The sequence below is a fragment of the Thalia democratica genome, chromosome 3 (assembly GCF_965202585.1).
Source record: "Thalia democratica chromosome 3, ktThaDemo2.hap1.1, whole genome shotgun sequence".
NCBI lineage: Eukaryota > Metazoa > Chordata > Thaliacea > Salpida > Salpidae > Thalia > Thalia democratica.
The window spans coordinates 49,839,852-49,867,356 of record NC_139167.1 but is presented as its reverse complement, the minus strand read 5'-3'; the positions used below and the strand labels follow the sequence as shown (position 1 = coordinate 49,867,356).

General features: G+C 24.3%; 1 protein-coding gene across 1 annotated transcript; it reads right to left on the bottom strand.

The window, feature by feature from the left end:
- Nucleotides 1-21,306: 21,306 nt before the first annotated feature.
- LOC145832352 (uncharacterized) lies at nt 21,307-26,893 on the bottom strand. Its single transcript, XM_082939670.1, has 6 exons — nt 26,743-26,893; nt 24,308-24,423; nt 23,942-24,141; nt 23,174-23,315; nt 22,728-22,825; nt 21,307-21,636 (listed from the first exon to the last, which is right to left on the bottom strand). Exons 1-6 carry the CDS (start codon nt 26,891-26,893, stop codon nt 21,465-21,467), a joined length of 879 nt encoding a protein of 292 aa, XP_082795796.1. The 3' UTR covers nt 21,307-21,464.
- Nucleotides 26,894-27,505: the final 612 nt, after the last annotated feature.

Here is a 27,505-nt window from a genome sequence, read left to right as displayed (position 1 = left end):
AAAATAAAAATACCACAATACATATTAAAATTCGTCAGTTTAGACATAAAAAAAAGCTAGTTGTTTATTAAGCAAATACTTTTATATAACGAGAATCTTTCGTAATTTTTTAGCTCTAAAACTATAACAGTTTTGTTTAAATTTTTTCAACGTTCATAGAAGTTCTCTAAATCTATATAATAATTTAATGCCAAGCATTTACTCGTATTAAGTTTTACTAGTAAATATAAAAAGAGCACTTAATGTTTACTGCTCTAAATTTATTATCTTATGTTACTTTTTACATTGTATAATAAAAAATTTAATATGTAAAAGTTTATGTCAACAGTTTTGAAGTATTTGTAATCATTGCTTACTTTGGTTATGATTTAAATAATTTTTTTAATGACAATTTTTGTTTAACATTTAACCTAAAGATGTAACATTGTTTACCTGATTCTATACTTTCTTTGAAGGCGCTGTCTTCTATAACAAAGCCATGGTTTTTCGTTGATGTCGACGTTGAAAATGGGTTGAAGTAAACTTGGTTTGCAGTCTTGACATCAGAGTCTGCAAAAAAATCAACAAAACTTTAGTTTTGAAAGAAAAACGAACCATAATTGTATACTTTTATTTTGTTGTTTTTTATTTATTAAAAAAAAAGTTAAGAATAAACAATTAATACTTTTAAAACTTTAACAGCGTCTTTCGTGTTTTAACGAGATTTTTTAAGGGTTTGAAAAATAAAGCATATGGAACTAAAATTTAAACATTTGTTTCTATAACTCAAAAACCGTTTTTTTTCAGAATATGACAACAAAAAACTTTGGGTTTTTTTTGAACAAACTGATGTGTGCAATGTTGTTAGTAAACAGTTATTTTTCTTAGTAAAACTAAAAGATAAAAGTTGTTGTTATATTAGTTTAAAATAGCTTTAAACATTTTTTTTAAAATTTCAATCCGTTTCTGCAATAACACGCAAGAGAATTTTGCAAAACTTTTAGAGTAACGGGACCAGTTCAAAATTCACCCACGTTCAAAATCAACCCGATCAAAACCCACCCAATTAAATTCTAAAACCGCTGACCGATCGAGGGTAAGGTTCAGGCGTAACAGTGATAATGAAAACTAAATAAATAAATAAAATTTTACAGACGATTTAAATACTTTAGATGAAATACATTTGAGTTAAATTAATATACTAAGCAAGTAAATCACTAAATTAGTTTTGAAATATTTGTTATGCTTTAAAATTCGATTTTAGAAGTATTATGCTACAAACCTTTTTTAGTAGATGCTAAGCAGTTATTTTAGTTTATACAGAAAGTTTGTTTTGAAATAAGCGTTAAAAATTTTGGTCCAAGGACATGGTGTACGAAAAAACTTTTTGATTATAGAGTCAAAGACCATGTATACAGTTAAATGTCTTGCCTAGGACAGTAGTTTTTTGTTCTTGTGCTTTTAAATAAATTTCTATCTAACTTCGCTTTAAATAACATATTAACTTTCCCAATAAAAATGTCCATAAAAACAGTAGTTTTCGTTAAGATACTACATTTGGAACAATCTTTTAAAACTCGTACAAGGCATGCAGAGTACATATTTTTTAATTGAGGAAGACACTTTAGAACAGAGTCAGCTATGTACTAACACAGAAAAAATATAAAAAAATGTTTCTAAATGCTTTAATTAACAATTTCCGACAAACCTAGTTTATATCTAGAAAAAAAAATAAGTAATCCTTTTTTAATATAAAGCAAAATGTATATAAAAAAATTTAAAATATTTTTAAAACTAGAAATTTTACTAGATATTAAATACATCGAAATTAAATCGATTTATCTAAACCTTGTATATGTTTAAAAGATATTAAGTTTAAAACTCTTTTAATTTTTGAAAAATTTTTTTTTAGTTGAAATTTAGATCAATGTTTTAAATTTTTCCAAAGGGTTCAATTTTTAACAAAAATAGTTTTATACTTTTTTTTTGATTACTTATAGTTATTAATATTCTAAGCTTCAATTAAAAACCCATAATTGTTATTTATTCTGTATCAATTTATCTAAATTAAAACAATTTACATACTCTTCTTAAGTTATATGGTACAAGGAAAGTATTTACTGCTTGTCCACCACCTATATTTCATTATTACAAAAGTAAACAAAACTCAAACCTTCTTTAATCTTCCACAAATTATGATTTACTTCTTTTTTTTCGTAGTTCTTAACCTGTAAAAATACTACTCTTTTTCAAAAACTGAAAAAATACTTATCTGAAAATTACTATTTTCAAAATAAACTAAGCATATATGTCTTTGCTATATTCAAAACAAAAAAAAATGTTAAAAGTTTAAACTCTCTAAAATTAGCTAACGGTAGAAAATACTTAAAAACTATTTACACTTAATTGCTGCTTAACAAAAAAACAAACTATATCTTACGGTTGGTACAGATGTGTCGTTAGAGTTTGTTATTGCTTCATACATTTCCTGCCAATTCACAAATTGTTTTTTCATCTGCTTTTTAATAAATTTATTGTAATTTTTTGGTGAAGTTAAAGAACTAAAATGGATTTAAGCAAGTTTTTGCTAGAAAGATTTTAAGTGAGATTTATAAAACTTACAAAAGGTTCCGAATGTTTGTTAGACCTTGTTAGTGTTTCATGGTAATTATGTTTTCTGTCTATGTTGTTTATTTTTTCCTATGATAATTAACTTGTTATAGTTTTTTATGAAACTTTAAAAGATATTTAATTGTTGGAATATAAGCTAATATTAATACTTTGGATTACATTACATCAATATAAATTTTACTTACAAGAGATTCAAAATCTTTGTTTAACCTTGATTGTGCTTGCAACTTTTTTTGTGTTACTTCCTATTAAAATCAATTATAAGTTTGTTCTAAAAAAATAACAGTATAGAAAATGTTAAAGGATATGTCTTTTTAAAATTTTAAAAATACGAAATACACTTACAAAACATTCCACACCTTCATTAAACTTTGGTGGTATTCCATGCTTTTCTTGCTTTTGATTAAAACTATTTTTCGCAGTCTATGAAGATTAACTTGTTATAAATTCATACTGAAAACTTCAAAACTATCAAGTAGTATAAAACCGTTTTATGAACATTTCTTTAAAACTACTTAACAATCAACTTTTAACCTAACTAGACATAAGACTTAACTTTTTTTTTTCGATTGCAGTAAGTTTTAAAATAACTTTTTAAAACCGATAAACTTTAAAAACACTTATCGCGTAACAACTGCTTTTGTAAACAAAAAAACTAATGAAAATAAATAAAGCTTACAAACGCTACAAATAAGTTTTATAACAACTAAAAGTATTGGCTTTTTAAAGTCAAAATACTTTAAGCTTGTTTTTTTATTTAAGGATGAAAATATCCACTTATTTTGATAGATAGAATTAATGTTTTGATAATATATTTAAAAAAAAAATTCTTGCTTGAAAGTTCTACTAAATTCCTTATCATTAATTGATGTGTTTCAAAATTATCAGGTAGTATATATAACTTTTATACATAGAACGAAAAAGAAAATTAATGAAAATTAGCATTAGAGTACTTTCGTACATAATTTATTTTTCAGCAACTAAGTAAGCTTTTTTTATGATTTAATAACTATTGTAATTCTACTTACCTTTAGTATACTATGACTATGTAAAAAGAAGTTCAAAGCAAAACTTTGATTAATCAAATGATTGAGCAGTTAGAACAAGATAGTGACATTTACGACAAATATTTGTTTATTAAAAAACGAAGCAGGAAATAATAGAGTATATTACTTAATTAGTTTTTTAGGATACGTTCTTAAAATTTTTAGTAATACAACCAAAGCTACCTTAAATTTTTCTAGTTCAAATATATTTTGTCAAGGTTTTATTAAAATTATTAAATTAGCTTACCAAGTCTCTGTTTGAAATGTCGTGCGTTTTTTTCAATGTTGAACCTAATCTTCTTTTACCTTTGTCTGCAGAAGTTTGCTCTTTTTTGATATGACCTATACGTTCTTTTTTTTCGTTTTCTTTGAAAGTTCGCTTATTAGATTCAGAGAGTCTTATAGCTGGCTTATCTCTCAAATGCTTTGCTTCATGTAGAATTGAGTTCAACGTGGTTAATGTGTTTGTGAGATAAGTAGATTTAGAATAGTCATCTGGCTGAAAATTCTGAGTAGGTAAACTCGTATCTGTAAAATCAACTTTGTCTACTTCAGAACAAATAATTGACAGATCATTTACAGTCGCAGAAGATTTAGTACAAACAGGAAGTTTTGACTGAGAGTTACATTCACTTGTCGAGTCTTTAAAAGGCACGTCTATTTTTGAGGTTGTTTCCTCAAAGCCTGCAGAAATTGTAGATACACTGTTATCACTACGTGTTACTTTTTCATCCACAACTAATGAAACATTTTCATCTGAATCCTTTAATATACTATCATTAGAACTAGTTTCATTTTCTTCTTCTATTATTTTGCATGTTTTTTCTTCAATTTTTGTACAACTTCCTTCTTTTTTATTTTTTTTATGAAGAGATGTATTATTTTTTGTTTCTTTTTTAAAATTTGATTTTGAAGTCGGTTTCTTATTGTATGATTTTGTTGGCAAACTTTTTCTAAGTATTTTGGTTTTAGACTTTTTTCCAGTACTAAATAATAGAAATTCTTGTTATAAAATATATAATTCACTAAACTTATTTTTGTGGCTTTAAGTGTTTTACATACTACTACTAAATTGTTGCATAGAATGCAATCTACAAATGAAAAAGAAAAAAACCTTCGAAAAAACAGTTAATCAATATGTTGTTTACTGCTTTTGGATAATGAAAAAATATTATTAGAAAGTCACTTGAAGTTGTAATTTTTCTAGCTTGTAGATAACTGTTTTTGCGTTGTACGTTTCAAAGATAGAATAAAATAAACAACTCTTTAACTTACTTGTCTAAGGATTTTCCAAGGCTTGAACTAGTTGCCCCTTTCATTAACTTGGACCTTTTTTTCTTAAGTTCTTTTGAAGATATTTCTGAACCTACCTTTATTGTTTTAAAGCAACTAGTTTTAACTTTGAATAGCTAGCACAATTAGAATGAAAAAACTGTTAGTCATATTCTTTAAAACCATCAGTGCAAACTAAGCTTTGTTTTAATTAATTAAGCAATAATTTTATACTAATTACAAAATACTTTAAGCTAACTGTGTTTTTTTAATTTGGATAACGAAACAAGTTTTAAGAATAATCTTTAAAATAATACTTTAGATTCGTTAGTTGCAAAATCAATAAACTAAACGATTTTTTACTAACAGTTTAAAACTATAAAAACCTTTCATAATTTGTCGGTACATTATTTTTTTTTAATTTTACATTTACTCGTAAAAAAGTACGCATTTACATAACACACTTGTATAGTAATCAAACAAAATTATACTTGTTTTTCTTGTGATCTTTTCTCCTCAAAACTTTCATTAAAATTAATCTTCGTCGTTGTTGAAGCTTTTTTTGATGAAAGGACACTAATCTTTTTATTCAAATTACCTTCGATTTTTTCATTTACTTCAGTATTCACCGATTCAATTTTTACCTCGAAAATCGGTTTAATTTCACCCTCTTCTTTTAATTCATCTTTTTTTTCTTTATTTCGGACATTATTCTGCAAAATTTAAAATAGTAGAAAGTATTTTTATTTAACTGTCCTGGATTTGATTTTAATTCCAGTCTTATGAACTACAAAACATTAAGTTTGATGGGAAAAAAAGATAACTGTTTAAATTTGTTTAGAAATGAATGTTTCTTCTAATTACTAAAATAACCGGTAGGTATAAAACAGTTATTTCCAAGCTATCTTTAAATGTTAATGACTGTTAGTGTTTTACAAAAAGTTTGGTTAAAAATCAGGCAATTAAATTGGACTTGCATTGTGATTTATTTTAAATCATAGGGTTTTTCAAACAAATTTTAATAATCACCCACAAAGAAGAAATTAAAAACCATCGCATCCCTTTAGTAAATATTTAACCTTTACTAGTTAGTTACCAATTTATGTTTATATCTCCTTACTATTTTTCACTCAAGGACAACCAAAATCGCCTAAAAGGAGGCGATATCGCCAACTTTAGGAAACTCTCATTTAAAGCTTACTTGTTATAAATGAATCATTTAAAGTTTTGGGGTTTTAAAACTTATGATTTTTTACTAAAACTATAGTATCAGAACAGGGTCGGGTCGGAAAACTGTAGGATACGGTAGAACAGCGATCCTTGAAAATTTAAATGCGGTCCGCAAGCATGTAAATTTGGCCCGCTAAAGAAGTTTTTGAAACTTATATTAGACATTCTGGGGTTTCTAATGAAGAGTAAAAAAAAAAAAGGTCTTATAGTAGACGTGAGAATTGAAAATTAAAGTAGACATTCTTTGGTCTGAAACATTTGAAACTTACGCGTTATAACTAAAGTTACAACTGCGGCCCGCAAATATTTTTATTTCCAAAACTTGGCCTGCGATTACCAAACGCCTGCTGACCCCTGTATTAAACTTTCTAAGTTTTAATTTGAAAAAGTCATAATTTTACAACTGCTGTATGCAGCCTTTGTGTGAACTGTAAAGCGACGTCATATTTCCGCGTTACTCGTTCAACTACAGCAATTCGTAGGTAAAAGCTACCTTTCTACAATGTTTAGATTCAATTTTGTTTTTTGAAAGTATATGTAATTGTAAATACAATAAGTATTTAAATATTAAAGATATATATAAGTATATTTGATGCTTCTCCGCAAATTTATTATACTAAAAAATCATACTTTTTTCATTACTAAAGCAAAGATAAAATTAAAAACATAGATTTTCAATAGTTATTTTGAGAATCAAGTAAAAACATAAGATTTCTAGCTTTTTATGTTATTTTAATTATTTAAACTACTTCTCACGTAGTTAACTATTGAAAACTTTGTAGAATTTAATATCGTACTTTTTTTGTAGAAACAAAATGTATAAACTTTACTAGCTGCTTTTAAATTTTCTTGTTCTTCTTTTTGGTTTGCTAAGGTTATATTCGAACGATGATTTTGGTTTATCTGTATATGAAACTCACTTATCATCTCTACATAAAATAATTATTAAAACAAAAAGTTGTTCTACAAGATATTACTTTTGTAATTTAGAAAAAATCCTAATAATTATTGTAAAAAGTCTCAATATGTAGTAAACAAAGAAACAGTTATAGTCCTAAGACTTAAACTTTTAGTTTTTAATATAGTTAAAAATCTAAGAATAAGTTATAAAGTAGAAAAAGTCTACCTAAAACCTTTTTATAAAATTTTAGAAAAAAATACCTTTAGTAAAAATTGACTGTCAGCAAGAGCTTGCTGTAAGTTAATTATTTGACGCTGTTTGCTATCAATATCTTCCTTTAGTTGCTCTTCCACCTAAAAAAACTATGATGTATGACGTTCTACAAACTGTTACAACATTAATACTTCATAAAATATTTTCGTTGACTAATTCTCACATAAAAATTTTACATTTAAAGTTTAAAAGTATTTATACAAAAAATTCATCAAAAATTTATAACAGATTATGTTTTCTTAAATAACTTTTTCTTAAATTAAACCATAAACTCAAAGTTGTTTTGAAGTAAGTCGTAATATAACGAGTTTAAATAAGTGAGTGCTTATTAAACTTGAAATAGTTGAAATTCTTTAAAAATTTATACAGTTTAGTTTACATACTTTTTTAAAACTATATACAATTATTTGTTAACAATTTTACATCACAAAATAGTAGTTATCATATTTAAAAGTTTTTATTTTTTTTAGTAAAATTTTTTTTCTAAAACATTTTGAACTTGCTAAGTATTTAAATAAAAACTAAATTTCATTATGCTCAACCAAAAATTTATTTTACCATTTTTTTAAGTTTAGAAGAACTAACTTTAGAAGTGAGCAGCAGTTTGTAGTTGAGCAGCTGAATGTCCTCTTCTTTCTTCGCCATGTGCGTGAAGTAGTTTGCAATGTTTTCTTTGAACTTCACTTCACCCTGCTCCCTCGCGTCAATCACCATCTTGCTCACATCTTCCGACACTATTTTGTAATACAGCGCCTTGTCCTGCTCGTTATTAAAGCTGTCGTCTGTGTTGTTCAGCTTGTTTCTGTTTTCTAGTACTATTTCTGAAAAAAAAAAACCTTTAAAATAAATAAATATATATTAACTTAAAATTAATAAATATATATTCTGCATTTGACAACATAGAAATGACTATTTAAGTTCATTTGAAAGATGTACGTGTAATTCATAGGATAAAGTTAATAGTTTTTGGTTGGCTGCAAGTTCAAGCTTAAAAACTTTAATAAACACAGTCAAACATCAAATCCAACTGAAACAAAAACTTAAGACATTACTGCAGTTTTTATTACTTAATATTCATGCAATTACAACCTAAATGTATTTAAGGATTTTACCAATGTTGTCAGTCTTTACTGCAGTATCTTGTTCTAGTTGGTTTTCGAGAGCTGCCACCGTGGCCCTGATGTGCTTCGTGTTTTGTCCTCTTAACTCGTTCAGCTCAACTTTCATTTTGAGGTAAGCAATTTTATTGATCAGTTGTTTATTATCCTCAAATTTGGTTTTTCTAGAAGTTTGAACAGAATGGCGGAAGTTCAACTTAGCAACTTCATTATTCTGTCAAACAAAAAAAAAATACGTGGTATAATTACTATAAAAATAATGACTATTCAAAAATAGAAATTTAAGCGTTTGCTAACAAAGATCCGAGCGAAACAAGTTCACTGGAATATATAATAACAAACTAAAAAGTATTCTTTTTTTATTACACAAATTAACAGAAACATGTGTTAGTGTAGTAAAGAAAGAATACTGTTTAATTTGTTATCATTGTAAATGTAATGTCAATTTTACATTGCTACAGTCTCTTTAGTTGTACAATTACTTTATTCAAGATAATCAGTACACAAAATATCTACTATTAAAAAAATAACACCATACAAACATAACAATTTCAATTAAAGTAATGTTGTACTTTAGTTAAACTATTGTTACAGTATTATAGTAACAAATAAATATACTTCTAATCATAAACTTGTTTAATTGTTTAAAAAAACAAGAATTTAATTTATGTTTTTAAACTAGTTTTTGAAAATTTTAAAAGTTATGATTAAAAAACGAAAACTAAATTTTAATTTTATTAAGAAGTCTACTTTAACTTTTTTTAAACTGTATAAGTTCTCCAAACCGATAAACATGTCTGTTCTTATAATTGCTATCAAGTGAAATTTATAAAAGACAATGACATTAAACCAAAACATATAAAGATATTAAAGCTATATTAAATTATGTTCATTTCTAATATATTTTTAGAAACAATGTGTTAAAGTAAATCTACCAGTGAATAAACCTTTTAAAATCTTAAACTTCAATCATTTATAAATCAAAAGTTGTACTAGGTTAAAACAAAACGATAAAAACTAACTAGTAGCTTAGCTAATGATTATCTTTTAAACTACAGAAAATAATCTGTCCGCATTCCCTTATGTTTTAAACATAAATTTAAAAGATCCAAGATAAAAAAATACTTAGTTTTGTAGTATGTAAAAAGTTTAGAATTACAAAAGTTTTACAAAGTATACTACTTTAAGTACTACGTTTACAAGTAACTGCAATAACTTACTATTCAGAGTTATGTGTATCTATAAACATACAAGACTTCTTATAGCTTAATCTATTTTGTTAAAGTTTTTTAAGCTTTAGAATAAGTACTGCTATTTTTTTTTCTTAACCAGTAGTTTTTTTGTTAGAATTAATTTTTATCTAAAGTAGTGTCAACAAACTTAAAAAAATTTACTAAAATTTTCATTAAATGAAGTGCAATACTGATGTAATAAAGTTCTGCTTTAAAGTTTTTTTTTTAAATATAGTTCTACTTATTATTTAGTATAATATTATATAATAATATTATTTTTAATAAAACTGAACGTATACTTTTGACATTTTATTATTTTTTTGCCAATCAAATTTGACAAAGGTAATAAAAAAATATACTTGATATATGCTTGGTTATAGTTTATAAAGCATTTTCAAATGACTCAATAAATTTGTTGTTTAGATAATTTTCAATACGTATTTTTCTTTATTAAAGCTTTTGTCCTTCTTTAACACAAGCCTTTTTGTACTTATATTGTTTAGTGGAACACTGAAACTGGTAGTAGCTTTATTATTCTTTAAACAACTTCAAGTGAGGTTCTATTTTAAAAACATGTATCTGTACTAGTGAGCTAATGGAAAAAATTTGGTTTGTAAAATAAACTGATGAATTTCTTAAAATATTTATTTCATTTAATTAAGTTTAGCCCCTTTTTGATTACTTTTTGGAAAAAAAAGCGAACGTTGTATGATTGAAAATTACAATAAACTACTAACGATTCTTATTTTCTTTTATAATTTCAACACCAAATAAAATAAATCGTACTTACAAGCGTTTTCATGTTGAGACCGGCCTTTTCCGTCCACAATCCCAAATTTCCCAACAAAGTTTCAAATTCCTCGGTGCTCTTTCTGTCCGGAAATCCATTCAAGTAGTTGGTTCTCATGCTCTCGAGTTGGCGAAATTTATTCACGAGCAACGATACATTGATTCGAACCTTTGGACAAAGAGAGTGAGTTAAACTATTTTTAAAGTTGTTGTTTAATTGAACTTTATTTTCAATAGTTTGCTTACTTTATAACACATAAGCTCGCAACACTTATAAACATCTCGTTACAAACGAGTAATCTATAAAAAAATGTATTTCAACTCATGTCAGTCAGTGTTTGGTCAGAAAAGTTATAAACTAAATACACAAAAGACTTCTCATCAAAAAAAATAATCAAAATATTTCAACGTACCCCATCGTTTTCAATTAGATGTAGTGCTTTTTCAATTTCGTCGGTAAGTTCGTCGTCTTCTTCAAATTTGTTTCGCTTGTACGCTGTTTCCTCATAGTCATCTACTGTCTGTAGTTCAGTAAAATTACAATAAACTTTTTTAATGTTTAAATTTTTTTAGTTTTTACTTTCATTCTTTTGAAAGTTTAAACATAGCTGACTTTTAAGTACATTAAACTAAATAAGTAAATTTTAAATGTACAAGCTAAGTGTTAAAAGTTATTAGAAAGGTATAATTTGATATTTTTGAAGTTTAAAACTAAACACAAATATATAGCCTGGAAGCTTATTCAAGTATTTTCTAACCATGAAAAAGTTTTTAGCTAAAAATTTATTGGTTGCTAACAAGTAATAAATTTAATAAAACATGTTTTTAAAAAAACGTAAAATTTTTTGGATTTTAATAATTATTAGTAGATTAAACATTAAATCTTAGTTATTTTACAATATTCCCTAAAACATTTTGATGTTAACAATTGTTAAAAAAGGTATTTTCGGTATTTAAATTTTCGACTCAAACACCTAAAAAACTAGTTTTTAGTAGTTTAAAGTTATTTATTAAGTAATCCATAACATGTTAATACCTATAGAGAAAACGCTAATACTGATAAAATTTCGGAAACTTTATAAGCTATTGAAAGGCAACTTTTTGTTACAAACTTTTGCAGTGCTTTATTTTAAAAATAGTTATTTTAATGTATTAACAACAAACTTTTCAAACATAAATTTTAACATTCCTCAATTTGATAAAAAACTAAAAAACTAATTTTAACGTTTAAATTAACTAAATAACATTTATTTACTCAAATAAACATTTTTTACATTCTTCTTTAATAGAGTTTTTTCACATTATTTTTTTCAATCAAAGAGTTTTAACATTTTTAATTTTGAACAAAATTATTTTTTTAATTCTACAGTATCAAATCGAAAAATTAAGATTACAATCAAGTTTTAATTTAAATAAAAATCTTCTGATTGCACGAAATGGTTATTCTAGATCAGTTACTTAGTATAGTTATGAAAAAAGATGGATGGTTGCTTTAGTTTAATAAAAAAATTAAATAAAGTTCAGAGATTAAAGAGGTATTCACTAGTAAAAGCAAAATTAAAGAACCAAACAAATAACTAACATCCTGTATTCTATTTTTTATTTCCTCGAAACGTAATGCATTTCTATTGTAAAGGTTTTGGGTTAGTTCGTCTTGTTCAACATTCACAGCGGTTGAATTTTTTTTAACCGCAGGCAGTCTAGTTTTAGAGTTATTCTCTGCAAGCCTGCTCAAAATTTTTTTGCGCTTCAAGGCTTTGTCAGAAATTTTAGTTATGAGTGAAGCATCTGTATTTTTGGAAAACGAAACCTTTTTTTTCAAGTCCTTAGGTATTTTAGGAGGACTTATAATACGGTTATAACGATTTTTGCTGTTATCCTTTTTACTGAATTCCTTAAGCTTTATGTTCAATTTATTGTCCATACTATTTATTTGTAAAACATTATTAGTAAATTAAAATAATAAACTTGTAAAATTGTTGAATAAAAAGTTCAATTTATCATCGTAGTTACCTAGTTACCTAATTTATTCTTTACTTGTTGTATTATAGAAGTATTAAGATATAAACTGTTTTTTTACGCAAATACTTTTACGCAAATTAAATAAAACGTGTGACTAGGACGTTTTGCTGCTCATAAAATATGAACTGAAAGTCAATTAAGTATTTGCATACAAAAAAAATTTGTTCCGATTTCCAATTGGCTTTGCTTATTTTAATTTCTAGGATTTAACGCCTTATTACGCTGGGAAGCTGAAGTTTCGCAGATATTCAAAATCAGATATTCGCATTTTTGAACACTTATTCGCTATTAACACGTAAAAATACTAATGGAGGTGACAATTCTTATTCAATTTAGACAAAAAATATAGATATGACATTTTTGGTTTAATTAAATAAATAATACAAAAAAAATTTTGACCTGAAAGTTTAGCTAATTTTTGCTTGTTTATTATACACAAAACAACTAATTTTTGTAAAAAAATACTGGAGCTTACAGTTCTTATTTAACTTAGACAAAAAACATCTTTTTACGACCTTTCTTGCTTTTTAGATATGACGTTTTTAATTTAGATTAAATAAAAACATCAAAAAATTATTAATAATTAACCTAAAAGTTGAAATATATATTTTTTTTCTTCTTCATTCTATACAAAACAACTAAGTTTCGTTAATAATTAATGGAGCTTACAATTCTTGTTCAATTTAGACAAAAAAATACTTTTAAAGATTTTTTTGCTTTATAGATATGCCATTTTTGGTTAAGATTATATAAAAACATCAAAAAATATTTTTTTACCTAAAAGTTCAACTAGATTTTAATAATGGAACATTTCACGATCCTTAATTTATATAATTTTAAAAATTGAACTTTAAAGTTATGCTTCTGAGTATTAGAATAGATAGTTTTCTAATTTTGAAACAGTTTTTAAAGACGATTGAGAGGCAAGAAATTGAAATGTTTCTAAAAAGATGTAAGCAGTTTAATAAAAAAAGAGCTTACAGTGGTAGATAAAGTAAGTAAAAAAATTATTCTATAAACATTTTTGAATACAAAAAGTTTAGTTTTAAGTTTTCAGAGCAGTTATTTAACGGTTAATAATATTTTTAAGCTATATTCAGTTAATACTTATTTTTATGATTTCGTGGTTTATAAATTTCTTTAAAAAAAAGGATTTAGCTTATCAGTTATTTTCTATAACGTTAAATAACATATTTGAAAGCTGTAAGCCTTATTATTAGTTTATTAAAGTTAATAGGCGTTATTATTTTCTAAACAGTTAATAAAAGAGATGGAGAAAGGTATTTTTGTTAAGGTTTGTAGTTTTGCATACATGCCAAATGCATACAAAACTATTTTGGTAGAGGATCTTACAACATTAGGTTATTATCTAAATAACGCGGTAGATTATTTTTATTTTATGAAATGTTTTATAAATAAGTGCTTATTGATAAAATGTTTGTAGATTATTGGCAATACGTTCATTTGCTTAATAAAAATAGTGGAAAAATATTGGATTTATTGAAAAGATTATACTCCAAAACACCTTTTTAGATCTTCTTTTTGATAAAAATCAACCTAAATTTATAACTGAGGTAACAAAGAATTTAAAAAGTAAAGTAAAAAAAGTAAATCTTAAATTGAAAACATTCATTAAATCACAGAAAAAACACTAAATGCACGAGGCAATACTGTCATTTTTTCAACTTAATGACAAACACTGATGACTGTTTGTAAGTAAAAATAGTTTAGTACAGGTATTAATTAAAAGTTTTTAATGTAAAGAAAATATTATGGGTTCCTTTATAACAACAGAATCTGATCAGCTTGCAAATACAAAATAGCCTTCGTATAAGTGAAGTAAAGCTTTTTGTATCTGATGTATTTTAATAAAAAAGAATTATTTTTTTAACAGTTTTATATATTTTTAGCGCTATTTTTAAACAAACTTATGGAAGCATTGAACGGTTAAATAACTAGGAAGAAGGTTATATTCAGCATGAGCAACAAATGGACAAAAAATGTTGTGAAATTCATGTCATTTAGGTTTGAAAATGTAATATTTTAAGAAAAAAAGCAAAGGCTCTAGCTAAAACTTAATTTCAATATTTTATTAAACTCTATGCAGATGGCTGAAGATGTACTGAGAGTATTTCCAACAATACCGAGTTAAGAAAAAAAATTTAGCAACACGGAGAACATATCCGATAAAAAAGAATAGAAATTGGAATCTGTATTTTAGCAGCTGAAGGTTTATAACAGTTGAAAAAGTTATATAGAGAAAAAAAATAGACCTAAATAAAATGGTAATAATTATTTTTATGAAAGTTAATTAACATATAAATTAAAGAAAGAAGCAGCAAAAGAAAGAAGATCATGAGGTGTATTGTTAAAATTTAAAGACTCTTACTTATTTGATTAAAAAATTAAAATTCTTTAAGTCTAATTTAAGTGTTTTTTTTCGTTGCAATTCTTTAATCTAAATAAAAATGTCATAAATACAAATAGGAATCGTTTAAATTTTTTTTTTTTAATAAAAAAGAATTGTAAGCTTTAAGAGACTTAGGTGTTTTATATAGAATTAACAAAAAAAAATCTAGAACTAAAAAGTCACTTATACTAATTGGAATTTTTTTTTATTTCTGTTAAGAAAACCGATTATGTTAAAATAATTGATTAGTTTTTAGGTCATAACTTTTTTGTGCTTTTGTTTAATCTAAACCAATAATTTCATATGTACAAATCAAGATAAATCGTTTGAGATGTTTTTGTCTAAATTAAATACGAATTGTAAGCTCCATTAACTTTTTAAGGAACTTGGATGTTTTATATAGAATAAAAAAGAAAAGAATTATTTGAACTTTTAGGTAAATAAAAAATATTTTCTTTGTATTTTAATGTGATCTAAACCAAAAATGTCATATCTACCAGGCAAGATAAACCGTTTGAGAAGTTTTTTGTCTAAATTTAATAAGAGTTGTAAACTCCATTAATTTTTTAAGAAATTCAGTAGGAATAAAAAAAAAAACAAATAATCTAGACATAAACAAGAAAAGATACATTTGAACTTTAAGGTCAAAAAAGTATTTTTTGTTGTTTTTATTTAATCTAAACCAAAAATGTCATATCTAAAAAACAAGACAAATATTTTAAATTAATGTTTTTTGTCTTAATTGAATAAGAATTGTAAGCTCCATTAATTTTTTAATAAACTTAGTTGTTTTATATAGAATAAACAAGAAAAAGTACATTTGAACTTTATTTTTTTGATGTTTTAATGTAATCTAAACCAAAAATGTCATTTGTACAAAACAAGATAAATCGTTTAAGATGTTTTTAGTCTTAATTGAATAAGAATTGTAAGCTCCATTATTTTTTACGAAACTTAGTTGTTTTATATAACATAAACAAAAAAAATATATTTGAATTTTTAGGAAAAATATATCTTGATGTTTTATTTAAAAAGAAAAACAAGAAAAAAAGTTGAGCTCTAGGTTAAAAAAATATTTTCTTTATATTTTAATGTAATCTAAACCGAAAATGTCATATCTACCAGGCAAGATAAACCGTTTTAGATGTTTTTTGTCTTAACTGAATAATAATTGTAAGCTTTATTTTTTTTTTAAACGAAAACGTGTTTTTAGCAAGTAAGTTTTCAAAAATGTGAATATCTGATTTTGAATATCTGCGAAACTTCAGCTTACTTATTACACTATGCCTTAGAAATATTAATATATAAAACAGTTTGATTATATAATTATATAAACTTCAATTTCTATTTTAAATGTAATAACAAGAAAAACTTGTATGTATTAAAAACTCTTTCCAAAATCGACTCACATAGTTAATTTTTTTGTCGTTTTTTAAGCTTTCATCTAAGTCAAGGATCGGTAAACTGCGGCCCGCAAAGGGTAAATCTTCAGCCCGGGAGCACGTTTTTTTTTTGAATTGAATGCGGCCCTCGAAAGAAAATTATGTGGCCCGCGATCATGTAAATGTAGCCCGCTGAGCAAAAATATTTTTAGTTAAATTTTTTAATTTGATTTAATTTGATTAATTTCGTTTTAAGACTCTGTATAAAATTAAAAAAATGGTTTACTGCTTTGGCTTAAAGATATGAAAAATACAGATTAGCATTCGAGTAGAATTTTTTTTTTCACAGCTTCATAATAAATTTCTCGTTACAAAAGCAAGTTATTATCCGAAACAAAAAGTAAAAATTGCTTGGGTTTAGTAAGTTATATATATATATATATAATACTTATTTAATAAATAAACCGAATGCAAATGTTTTTCATTATGTACAAGAGTAATGCACAGTAATTAACAAAAATGTCATTTATTTACAAATTAAGTATTTAGTTTAACATGTGATTTATACCTATGTTTCTCTTATAGATTTTTTATAACTATACGTTATATTTAAGTGTACACAAACACATTAAAAATTACATAATAATAAAAACTTAGGTTTATTATTTAATGTTTTCGACTCATTTGGATTTTTAAGAAGCTTTTGTGATATCAATTAATTCCTATGCACATAAATGTACTCAGATGCTCATTTTTTGAACTACTTTTTCATTTGATACTAGTTAGATTAAGTTAAGTTTAATTTTATTATTATTATTATTATTATTATTGTTTCTATAAGTAACATCTAAGTGTGTACAGACACATTTAAAACAATATTATTATTATTGTTTTGTTGATTTTGCAATGTTTGACTCAGGCATCAAAACCTGAGCCATTTTAACAAAACACACAATGAGAATAACGAAAATAAAAACATTTATATTCAACACAAAATAAACATAAACAAAACATCAAACATAGCTAAAATTAGAAAAAAACAGAATAACAAGTTTAAACTTATTTAATTGATATAAAAGGTGATAACTTAGTACACACAAGATCATTTGTACAAAAATAATTATATTAAGCTAATATTCTGTCAAGGGGGAGGCGTAGGAAAATAAAACTAATTAATATTACAAATAGGAAAATGAAGAAATCGGTAGCTAATATAAATTAGATAAATACCATTCAAATTTTTATTTTTTTTTTTCTGTATTGTTTTTGTGAAAAGTTAATGAACTTTAGTGATAATTATACTATTCAAATTAAATTTTTTTAGTTTTAATCGAAAATGTTCCATCGAAAATCGAAAATCACCTTCTCACACGATGCAACATCCTGTGGTAATTTGTTCCACATAGTCTCTACTCTTCAAAAAAATGAACCTTGCCACTGACTGTTGTTAAAACTATTTATATATTTTTTTTTTGGTATTTCCTCTTAATTGATATTTATTATAGGAAAAACTGAAAAATTGACTGAAAAAAGCCTTATATTTCCCATTAATAATTTCGTAAAGCATAAATAAATCAAGTTCCTATCTTCTATACTCTAGAGACCTCAATCCAAGTTTAACCAATCTTTCATTATATGATGAATGGGATATGTTATAACGAATACATATCAACCGTGTAAAATTTTTTTGCACAGACTCAATTTTGTTAATGTCTTTTTTTACAAAAGGTGACCAAATTTGTATGTTGCATTCAAGCTTGGGACGGACGTATATTTTAAATAGCTTTGTTAGAATAGTAGCTGAGTTAGTTTTGAAACTTTTTAGTATTCGATAGGATGAAACTTTTGCAATATTATATAAATAGTTTATGTGTTCGTTCCATTTTAAATTTTCGGAAATAAAAATTCCTAATTCTATAAAAACTTTAAATGTTGGTATCTTAGTATTATTAATAAATAGGTCAATTGGGTCAAACGATTAGTTTTTTTTAATTGTTAGAATCTTGCATTTAGTAGGATTTAGGTCGAGTTTTCTGGTTTTTAACCATTATATATATATATACTTATCTAATTATATAAAAACTATAATTTAAACAGCTGTTTCACACATTGAAATGTAAAATTTCATGTGATCGTCAGTAAGTTACAATTTATTATAATAGTGAACAGAAATTAATCTTTTTGGGATTAAATGTATATATTATTTTTCTAATACTTTGTATTACCTTTTAGTAGTTTCTAATTTTTTTTTAGGTTTTAAGAAAATTACTTTTATCATGATTAAAATACAACATCTTTAATTTTTAAAAATTGAAAAACTTTTCTTAAATTTCAATTTAATCATTTTAGGCTTTTTGGGGTACTGTTACACTTTTAAAGCTATAAAAAAATTTGAACTTGTTACTATTTTATTGCCTCATTACACCTAAATTTAAATCATAACAAACTCTTTTTTATTTACTTCAAATTAAAACTTCGCAGAGCACACAAAACACGACAAAAACCAACCACAGTTAAATTGAATGCCTAATCTTGAGCAATCTGTCTCTACAAACATAAAGAAAAATTAATAAAATAAGCCTTTTTGAAGAGTATAAAACACTGAATAAACTAAAGTAAACTTATGGGTTTTAATGCCAAGCAAAAGGAATGTATGGTAAGCATAACAAAATGTAAAAAAAAATCAGTATCTATTAGCAATCTAATAAGCAAAGAAGTAATTGGTATGTTTATTAGATAACACAACTGCGGCGTGGGTGGGCGACTATTCAAATTCTGACAATTCAAATTCCGACAACTCAAATTCTTTAAAAAAAATTGAAACATCCACAAATAAAGAATTAATGTATATTTGTCAAATATAAAAAATGCATATGTAGGTCATATTAATATCTACAAGACTTTTTTTTTTGCAAAACGTTGCATATTTTTTGAGATATGGCCTAAATAAAGTAAAAAACATAGTTATTTTTAGTAATTTTAAAATGTCTTGAAAAATATTTTAGATTTTGAAAAAGAAAATAATTGGCTTGTAGATGTTAATAAGATGTACATATATATTAATATTTTTTTCAAATTTATATTACTTATTGAGATAAAGTCTTTTAAATATTTTTTTAAGAATTTGAGTTATCCGAATTTGAATTGTCATGAAACGTGCGGCGTATTTTTTGCTTAAAATTTGCAGAAAAAAACTACAGTCAGCTTAAATTAAAGAAAACAGTATATTATTTATTATCAAAGTAGTACAGTCAGAAGAAAATAACAAAATACTATTAAGCTTTTTATGTACAATTGTTTTAGTTTTGTTAAAAAAGTTTGAGTTTTTAGACTGGCTGAATCGTTTGTTTCTACATTTCTTAAAAGTTATTGATATCTTTAATAACAGGAGTTAAGTGTTGATCTTTTGTAGATAATTCAGTTATTTAAATAAAGACTAAATAAGTTTAAATAACTCTATTTGAATTTTTGTAGCTGATAACACTTTTAGTTAGTTAAAAGTTAAAAAAAAGTTAGCACATCTGTTTGTACTAATTCAAAAATTTACTAATTTTGAATAAAAAGTATAGAGTTTTAATCAAAGTAAAACAGTTAAAAAATTATAAAATAACAAGTGTTTAAAGGATCCAATGTATTTCAGTTTTCTTTTAATTAAAAAAAATCTAAAACTTTGAAAACGTACTACATTTAAAAAAACAAAGAACAGCTTATTTAAAAATACTTTGCAATTGTCATTGTCAAGCGATATAAGAAGATTTTTTTTCACTACTCTGAAAACAAAAATCATTTTATTCATTTAAAACATTTCAATAGTAATTAAGTACAAATGATGTTAAGTATATACTTTATCTCTTTCTGTATTTTAGTTTTACGTTGTTTTTTACTTTTTAAATTTTTCAAAAACAATAAATCTAAAAACAGCAGTATTTTATGAACTTGGTAACTTATAAAAATTTAACTAACTAAAAAAAATTAAGTTAAACTAAATATTCAAAACATAATTTTTTTTTATTAATTAGCAGATGTTATACATTTGTTTGAAAAAATGTCAATACACTCAATTTTAAATAAAGTAAATCAAATAGTAAAAACTTGAACATTAACCCAAACTTCAAGGACCTTGACGAGTTTTTAAATAACTAATTTAACTCCCTGTAACTTTCAAATTCAATCAATTTGAAAAATTAGCTGTAAAATATAATTTTTCAATAAATTTAGCGGGTATCATATCTAAAACATTTAAGACAGGTATAGTTAAAATCCATAGAAAATGTTTCTAGTCTTAAAGGTAATCCGAAACCATTTTTGTTTAATTATTATGTACAAACATTGGATTTATGTTTGCATTCAAACTTAAATAATATATTATTAACAATAAGCTATATGTTGTGTAAAGATTAACTCTGATGGGAAAATAAACTATTTCTTTTTGTGTTTTTTTTTGTTTGTTTGCAGAATATATCAAAGAAGACTTACAAGCCTTTTAAAGAAAATATGATCACACTTATTAGTTACCTTATTTACATTGATGGTTTATTAGTTATGAGTTTTAGAGTAAGCGCTACTCAAAAAACCACACTTAACAAAATACAAATGAAATTGTTTTAAATTATCAGCAACTTGGTATACCGATAGAAAACATTTTTGAAAGAAAAAATTTCAATAATGCTAAAAATAAAAACTTAAAATAACTTTAACTGTTAGTGAAGTGAAATATTTTACGAACAACTTATAAATGACTTACAATACTTTGTTAACATTTTTTCGAGGTGATTGTGGGTATGAAACAACAAAACAATCGTTAATATGCAAAATTATATTATAAAAAATACTATAATTTATAGAAACAATTTTATTACATTAAATTCGGTGATGAAAAAAAAATCAGTTTGGATTTTTCTTCAAAGTAAAGAATAACTAATGAAGTTATAAATAATAGAAAAATATTTGGGTTTAATTTAAAAATTAAAACATTAATTTCTAATTATTATGTCATAATTAAAAATGTGAAAGTTCATGTATTCTGATTAGATTATAGAATATGTTTAATTTTTAAATTATGTACCAAAAAAAATATTAATAAATTTTAATATATTTTGGAAAGAAAGCATATAAAATAAAAATGCATTATGAAGTCAATAAAAATTACATAGTTCACAAAGTGTAAATGATTTTCACATCAACTAGCTGAAGCATGATTAGTTTGTGATGAAGAGTCATACCGATTTTTGTGGACTTCGCTAAACTCATCAAGTTGAAAGTTGTCCTGTTTTACACTGCAGCTGTATGGATCTTTGGGTGAAACAATTGATTTTTCTTTCTTTTCTTTAGCAGCCGATAGAACAACGATTCTGAAAATAAACGACTAACTACTAACAACTACGACCCGAATCGTATAGTATTTCTAACAGTTCTCTAAAATTAAACAAAAATTATATTTCTAACAAGTTTAATGTATTTTTTGTTTTTCTTATCAAACTGTTCGTATTAAAAGCTTTTCTTCTTAAGAACTTATCTGATGTAATCGAAGTAGCTTGATCACATGTAATTGAAATTAGTTTATCTAACTCGTCAAAATATTTTAGTCAAAAAACTTTGATACGAAGATGAAAAAACAGTCAAATATATAATTACAAATATTTACCTAATACAAAATCTGAAAACAAATACGTACACTAAGTTTTTTTTTTAATTTTAACGTATAATAATTAAAAAATAATAATTTTTGATAAGAAATACATGCAATTAAAATAGATTTAGATGCAAGATTGATAAGATGCAACTAATGTAACTATGTTTTTAACACTCATACTAAAACAAAGTAAAAATTAAGTACAATAAACTGATGACAAATTCATAAATCCACGAAACTAAATAAGCACAATAAAACGTGGTATTTTTATTAGGTGAGTTTTGAAAAAGTAGTACACATAACTAGTTATAAACTGCAATAATTTGCTTTATTTTATAATTGTTATTAAACCATTGACATGTTGAAGTTCGTGTTAAAAACATATTTTTGTTGTAATTTTATTAAACATATCATAAAATAAAAAATCATCTAAAAACCATACAGTTATAATTTTTTTAAGTTTTTTAAGGTAGTAAACTCTTTTAAAATAAAAACAACACTAATCTTAGTATCAATGTAGAAACCCTTTTATAAACTTAGGTTTTTATTTATTAACATAATGCAATATATTATAGTTCAAAGCGTTTTAAAAATACTTTTATCATTATAAAATAGAAACCAATAGATAAGAGCTGTTAAAAAATAAGAATAAATTTAGTCAGTAATAATTTTTTACAATATCATTTGCTAATAGTTTATCACAAGTAGAAAATTAACTGATTTCGACTTACTAATAAAACATATAAAAGGAGCATTAGATTGAAAATAATATTTGATTTGAATATATTCGGATCTTAAAACGAAAATTACCTTTCTCTCAGTTTTTCAACTTCATATTGATGTATTTGCTGTTCATTCTTTAGTAATTCTTCGTAGTTAATTTTGCACTCGTTTAACGCTTGTACAACCTACAATTTTTATAAAAAACTTAAAATTTTTCGAGTATATATTTTTTGCATTGTTGAAATACATATCAAAAAAAAGTATCAACTTTTGAAAATAAGAAAATATATAGTTTGAACTAAGTAGTCTTATTAATACCCATTTTGGTTTAAAATTTATGAAAAAATCATTTAAAAATAAAAACTTAATGTAAACTAAAAACAAATTTTTCAAACAATGGTAACTGTATTTTGTGAATAACTCACCAAAAAATAAAATCTAAACTATGAAAAATAATAAAAATATTTTAACTAGTTAATTACAATACTAATCTAAGTTTTTCATTATCAGACAGATAGAACAAACAAACAAACAGCATTATTTTTCTCATTTTCGAGTTCTTTACGTTGATTATAAAGAGCTTTTCGTAAAACTTGATCAAACATTGTTGTAATTGATTGTGAGAAATCATTTGAAAACTTTCTAGACGCTTCTTTAACAGCATCTATTTTTTCCCTGTTTTATTAAATCTAGTTATTTCTTTTAATTTAAATTTACATTTTAATTTGTTAATGTTTGCAATTAGCAGGGTTGCCATAGATCAAGCTGGATAAAATTTCCTGACTTTTCTAAATCAAATTCTTAATTAAAACCAATTCAAAACTACATAAACAAAGACTGGAAGTTATGTACAGTTTTCAATCTTATTTTTAAATAGGTTAAAGCAACAGTTTTTTTTTTGCTGGATTCAATCATTTTAATTTATTCAAAAAATCAATTAAACCCTGAAAAAAGATGAATTGCAAAAGCAAATTTTCTAGAAAATATTATAAGCAAAATACAGTTTTTAAGAGCATGTTTATATCAAATTTCCTGACTTTTATCTTTTTTTACCCTGAATTAGAGGACGAAATTAGATAGCAGAATGTCAAATGGATTGATATCGTGCGGTTCAGTTCGTTGATAATTGTAATAACGGGAGAAAATCTTGGCTTTACCAAAGATGGTAAAAAAATTACTACTAAGATAATGTTTACTTTACAAAGAAGTAAACTTAATTTTATACTTACAATATGACGGTCTCGGTTAGAGAAACTAAATTATTTATGTTTAAGACAAGACATTTTAAACAAAATACTAACTTTTCATGTTTTTCTGCTTGAACTCTTAAAGCTTCTTCTCTTTTACTATCCAATATCTTGTGCAATTCATTAAGCTTTTCTTCAAGTCTTATTTGGTGATTTTCTTTTACTTTACATAGCTTTAGATCAAAATCTACTTTTAACCTATTAACAAGAGCTTCATTTTCTTCATTAACCTTTCTAACTTCAGATTGGATAGACTGTTTTAAGTCTAGCAATTATTTTTGTTTAAACAGATGCCTCATCAGTTAGGTTCAAAATTTTATAGTAAACATTAAAATAAAAATATCATAAAAATTTCTTTTAGTAAAATTTTAACTAGACATGCTGCCCTATGTATGAATTTTGACTAATTAATTAAACTACTTGTATATACTTTGCCTTGCATTCATATTTTGTTTTCTCAATAGCATCCTCAACAGTTTTTTCGGTATTTTTCTTATAAAAACTAGATACTTTTCCTTCTACTTCTTTTCCAATGTCTATATAGTTCATTTTTAAGTTTTTGGAAAATAATATGAGTAGCTTTCTTATATCTTAAGTGTGCTTTTTTTAAAAGTTATAACTGTTTTTAGTTTTTAAAATTTTAGTATCAAAAATATCTAAAAAATACATAAATTTACAAAATTAAATGTTAAAAGCTTTTAAATCTAAGTGCTAGAAAAACTATCAATGAGACCATAAAAACAAGCTACAACTATTACAGACTGATTTAGTAAAATGGCTTGATAAACAACATACCAACTTATTTAATAAAAAAGTTAAGAAACTTCAGTTTAAAAGTTATACTTTTCAAAATAATTATGTTTTGGTTTTTAACAACTACAACTTAATTAAACTTTTTCACATACATTAAGATAATAAATAAGTACTAAGTATTAGCCTAAATTATCATTTTGCAGCTTTGAAAAGTATGTTTAAGAGTATTTCAAAACTAAGTTATAAAGTTTATTTTTTTAAATATTTTTTACTGAAATAAATCAAACTGATTTCTAAAAACTACTACTTAAAGTCAGGGATCTGTAGAGATTTATTAATTTATTTTATCAACTAGATGCTTTTCAAACAACCTCTAACATTTATATATAAAAAAAAAACTTCTTAAGTTTTTACTTTTAGGTGAACATTTAGTTTAAACATTGATGAATATGTAAAATTAAAGTTTACTTTCTCTTAGATAAACAATATCAAGTTAGACGAGTATAAACTTATATAACTAATTTTCTAAGCACTCACTAAACTAAACTTTTAGCAATAAAAAATTCCAATGCATATAAATTGTAAAGCTAGTATTGAAAACTAAGTGAAGACCAATGGCTACAGGTGATAACATTATAGGGTACAGAATAAAATATAATGCTTCAAGTTTTGATATTTTTCATTCTTTAATGCTCAGTTTAAAATGTTTTTGAAATTTCAACATAAACTAGTTAGTAAATATAAAAATCAACTAAAATTCATTAGTTTAAATTGCTAAACACTCCTTATGATGTCACAACATGATGCCTCTGGTGTAAACCAACACATCATCAAAATAACCATTATTGTATTACTAATCTTACGTTTGTAGCACAGTAGGATCAAGCCTTTCAATTTTTTTAATGTATTATATATTTTATAACTTATTTAACAGAAACCTTGAACTATGTTAATTAGTTAAAGTAAAGTCAATATAGTCAATTTTAAAGTAATTTAAAATAACTATAATTTGAAAAGTTTAACATGTAGTTAGTTTCTGATATCAGTATGTTTATTTTACACATTAAATTCATCCAAATTAAATTAATTTACTTAAAGTTTTTGTAAATTTATTAGTCTTTGTAATTTTATTGGACTAAAAAACTAAAATAAGTCTTTGACTTAACTATTCTAAAAAAATTAACTAGAAGCTTACTGAATTACATGACTAACTTTTTTTACTTGTTACTTAGCTATATAACTACAATAAATTTTTATAATTTTTTTTCACAATAAAGTAAAATATTTATTTAAATATAAAAAATTAAAATAAAATTATCAAACAGTTTTTTCAAACAGTCTAGAGAAAAAAAGGAATGCTTACAACTTTGGCAAATGGACTTGGTATTAAAACATAGCTTGTGGTCATTTATTTTAACTCTTTTGAGCTATACCGAAAAAAACTAAAACATATTTTAAATTTGGAATTAAGTTAACCAAACAAAACAACTTTATACTAAAAAGAGTTATCACTTTCTCGAAACTTAATACTGCCAATATTGACTATAAAATTCATGGGCAACACACCATTTCTAGCTTATATTATGAATTTTACAATAATTTACATTCAGCTTTTTATGTTTTCTGTTATAATATAGTAATCATTAAAGTCTAACACACAACTCAATAATATTTTGTTGGAAACGAATTGTATTTATGAGTCCACTAAAAAAAGTATAAACTTAGGCATAATAATTTGGTAAAATAATTGAATTAAAGCTAAAAATTTTAAAGACACTTATGCTTTAAAAAACAAGTTTTTTTGTCTATTTAATGTTTACTAGACCTATAGATATAACTGAAAATAAGAAGACAAATTAAAACTAAACCACTTAAACTTTTAGCATATTAACTTTTTATAATAAAGTAAATAAGTTGAAATACTAATAGTATTCTATTTGACCAATTTAACTAATTAAAATCATATTTATAAAATTTTTTTGTGAAAGTAAGTTAAGAACTTTATATAATTAAATACAATAAAATTGAATATTTTCAATTAAAAATTACTTTGTTTATACATTAAAATCAAATTAAAGTTAATACAACCTAAACAATTTAACCTGTAATAGCGTAGTGGTAATTTTCTTTTGTTTCAAACTTGTTAGCAAAAACTATTTTTTCACTACTTTCGCTTTTTTTAGTACCATTTTCATAATACAAACTTTGTTTTACACAAATATCACCAGTTGTTAAAGGTCTTTGTTTCTTCATATTTTGTTTGATATAACTTTAATATATAGCAGCAACAACTCCATGACAATTTTCATATAAGGTTATTTCCCTCAAAAGTTTGTAAGAATAAGTATAACAACCAGTTTATTTCCGGCTAGCTCAGGTTACTGTGAACGTTTTTTTTAGAATTTTTAAAAGAGTTTTGAAGTTTTAATTGTTAGACCAATTCAGTGTTAATTCAAAACTATAAAACCAAAATTAATCGTTGCAGTTAGCGTTTTTTTTTCTATTGAAGTTTTTAATAAACAATTTTTACTTATAATAGTATAAACAGCGTTAATTAAAATTTTAACTTGATTTACAAAATTATGCTATGTTTTTCATACAGTTTTCAGTTGTTTATTATTAACAAAAAGCATATTTAAATTCCTAAATTGTTTTTTTTTTTTGATCCTATAGAAACAATCTTGTTTGAGTATAAAACTGTCATTTAGTACTTACGTCTGTTTTTAAAACATTTTTTATAACTTTGCTAGTTACGCAGAGATACTAGTTTGGTTTTAAAAACATAAGTGTTTTCATAAGCAAATTATAGTTTTATCTAGAACGTTAGATTTTTTTTAAAAAACAATAGTTTTATTATTAACTTTT

What these genes read in the sequence shown, in the direction of transcription:
- LOC145832352 (XM_082939670.1), bottom strand. Translation starts at nt 26,893, where the DNA reads ATGAAGAAACAAAGACCTTTAACAACTGGTGATATTTGTGTAAAACAA. An exon ending in TTACCACTACGCTATTACAG is followed by an intron (nt 24,424 to 26,742) that starts GTTAAATTGTTT and finishes TGAACTATATAG; the next exon opens with ACATTGGAAAAGAAGTAGAA. An exon ending in GTTGAAAAACTGAGAGAAAG is followed by an intron (nt 21,637 to 22,727) that starts GTAATTTTCGTT and finishes GTTTATTTTCAG; the next exon opens with AATCGTTGTTCTATCGGCTG.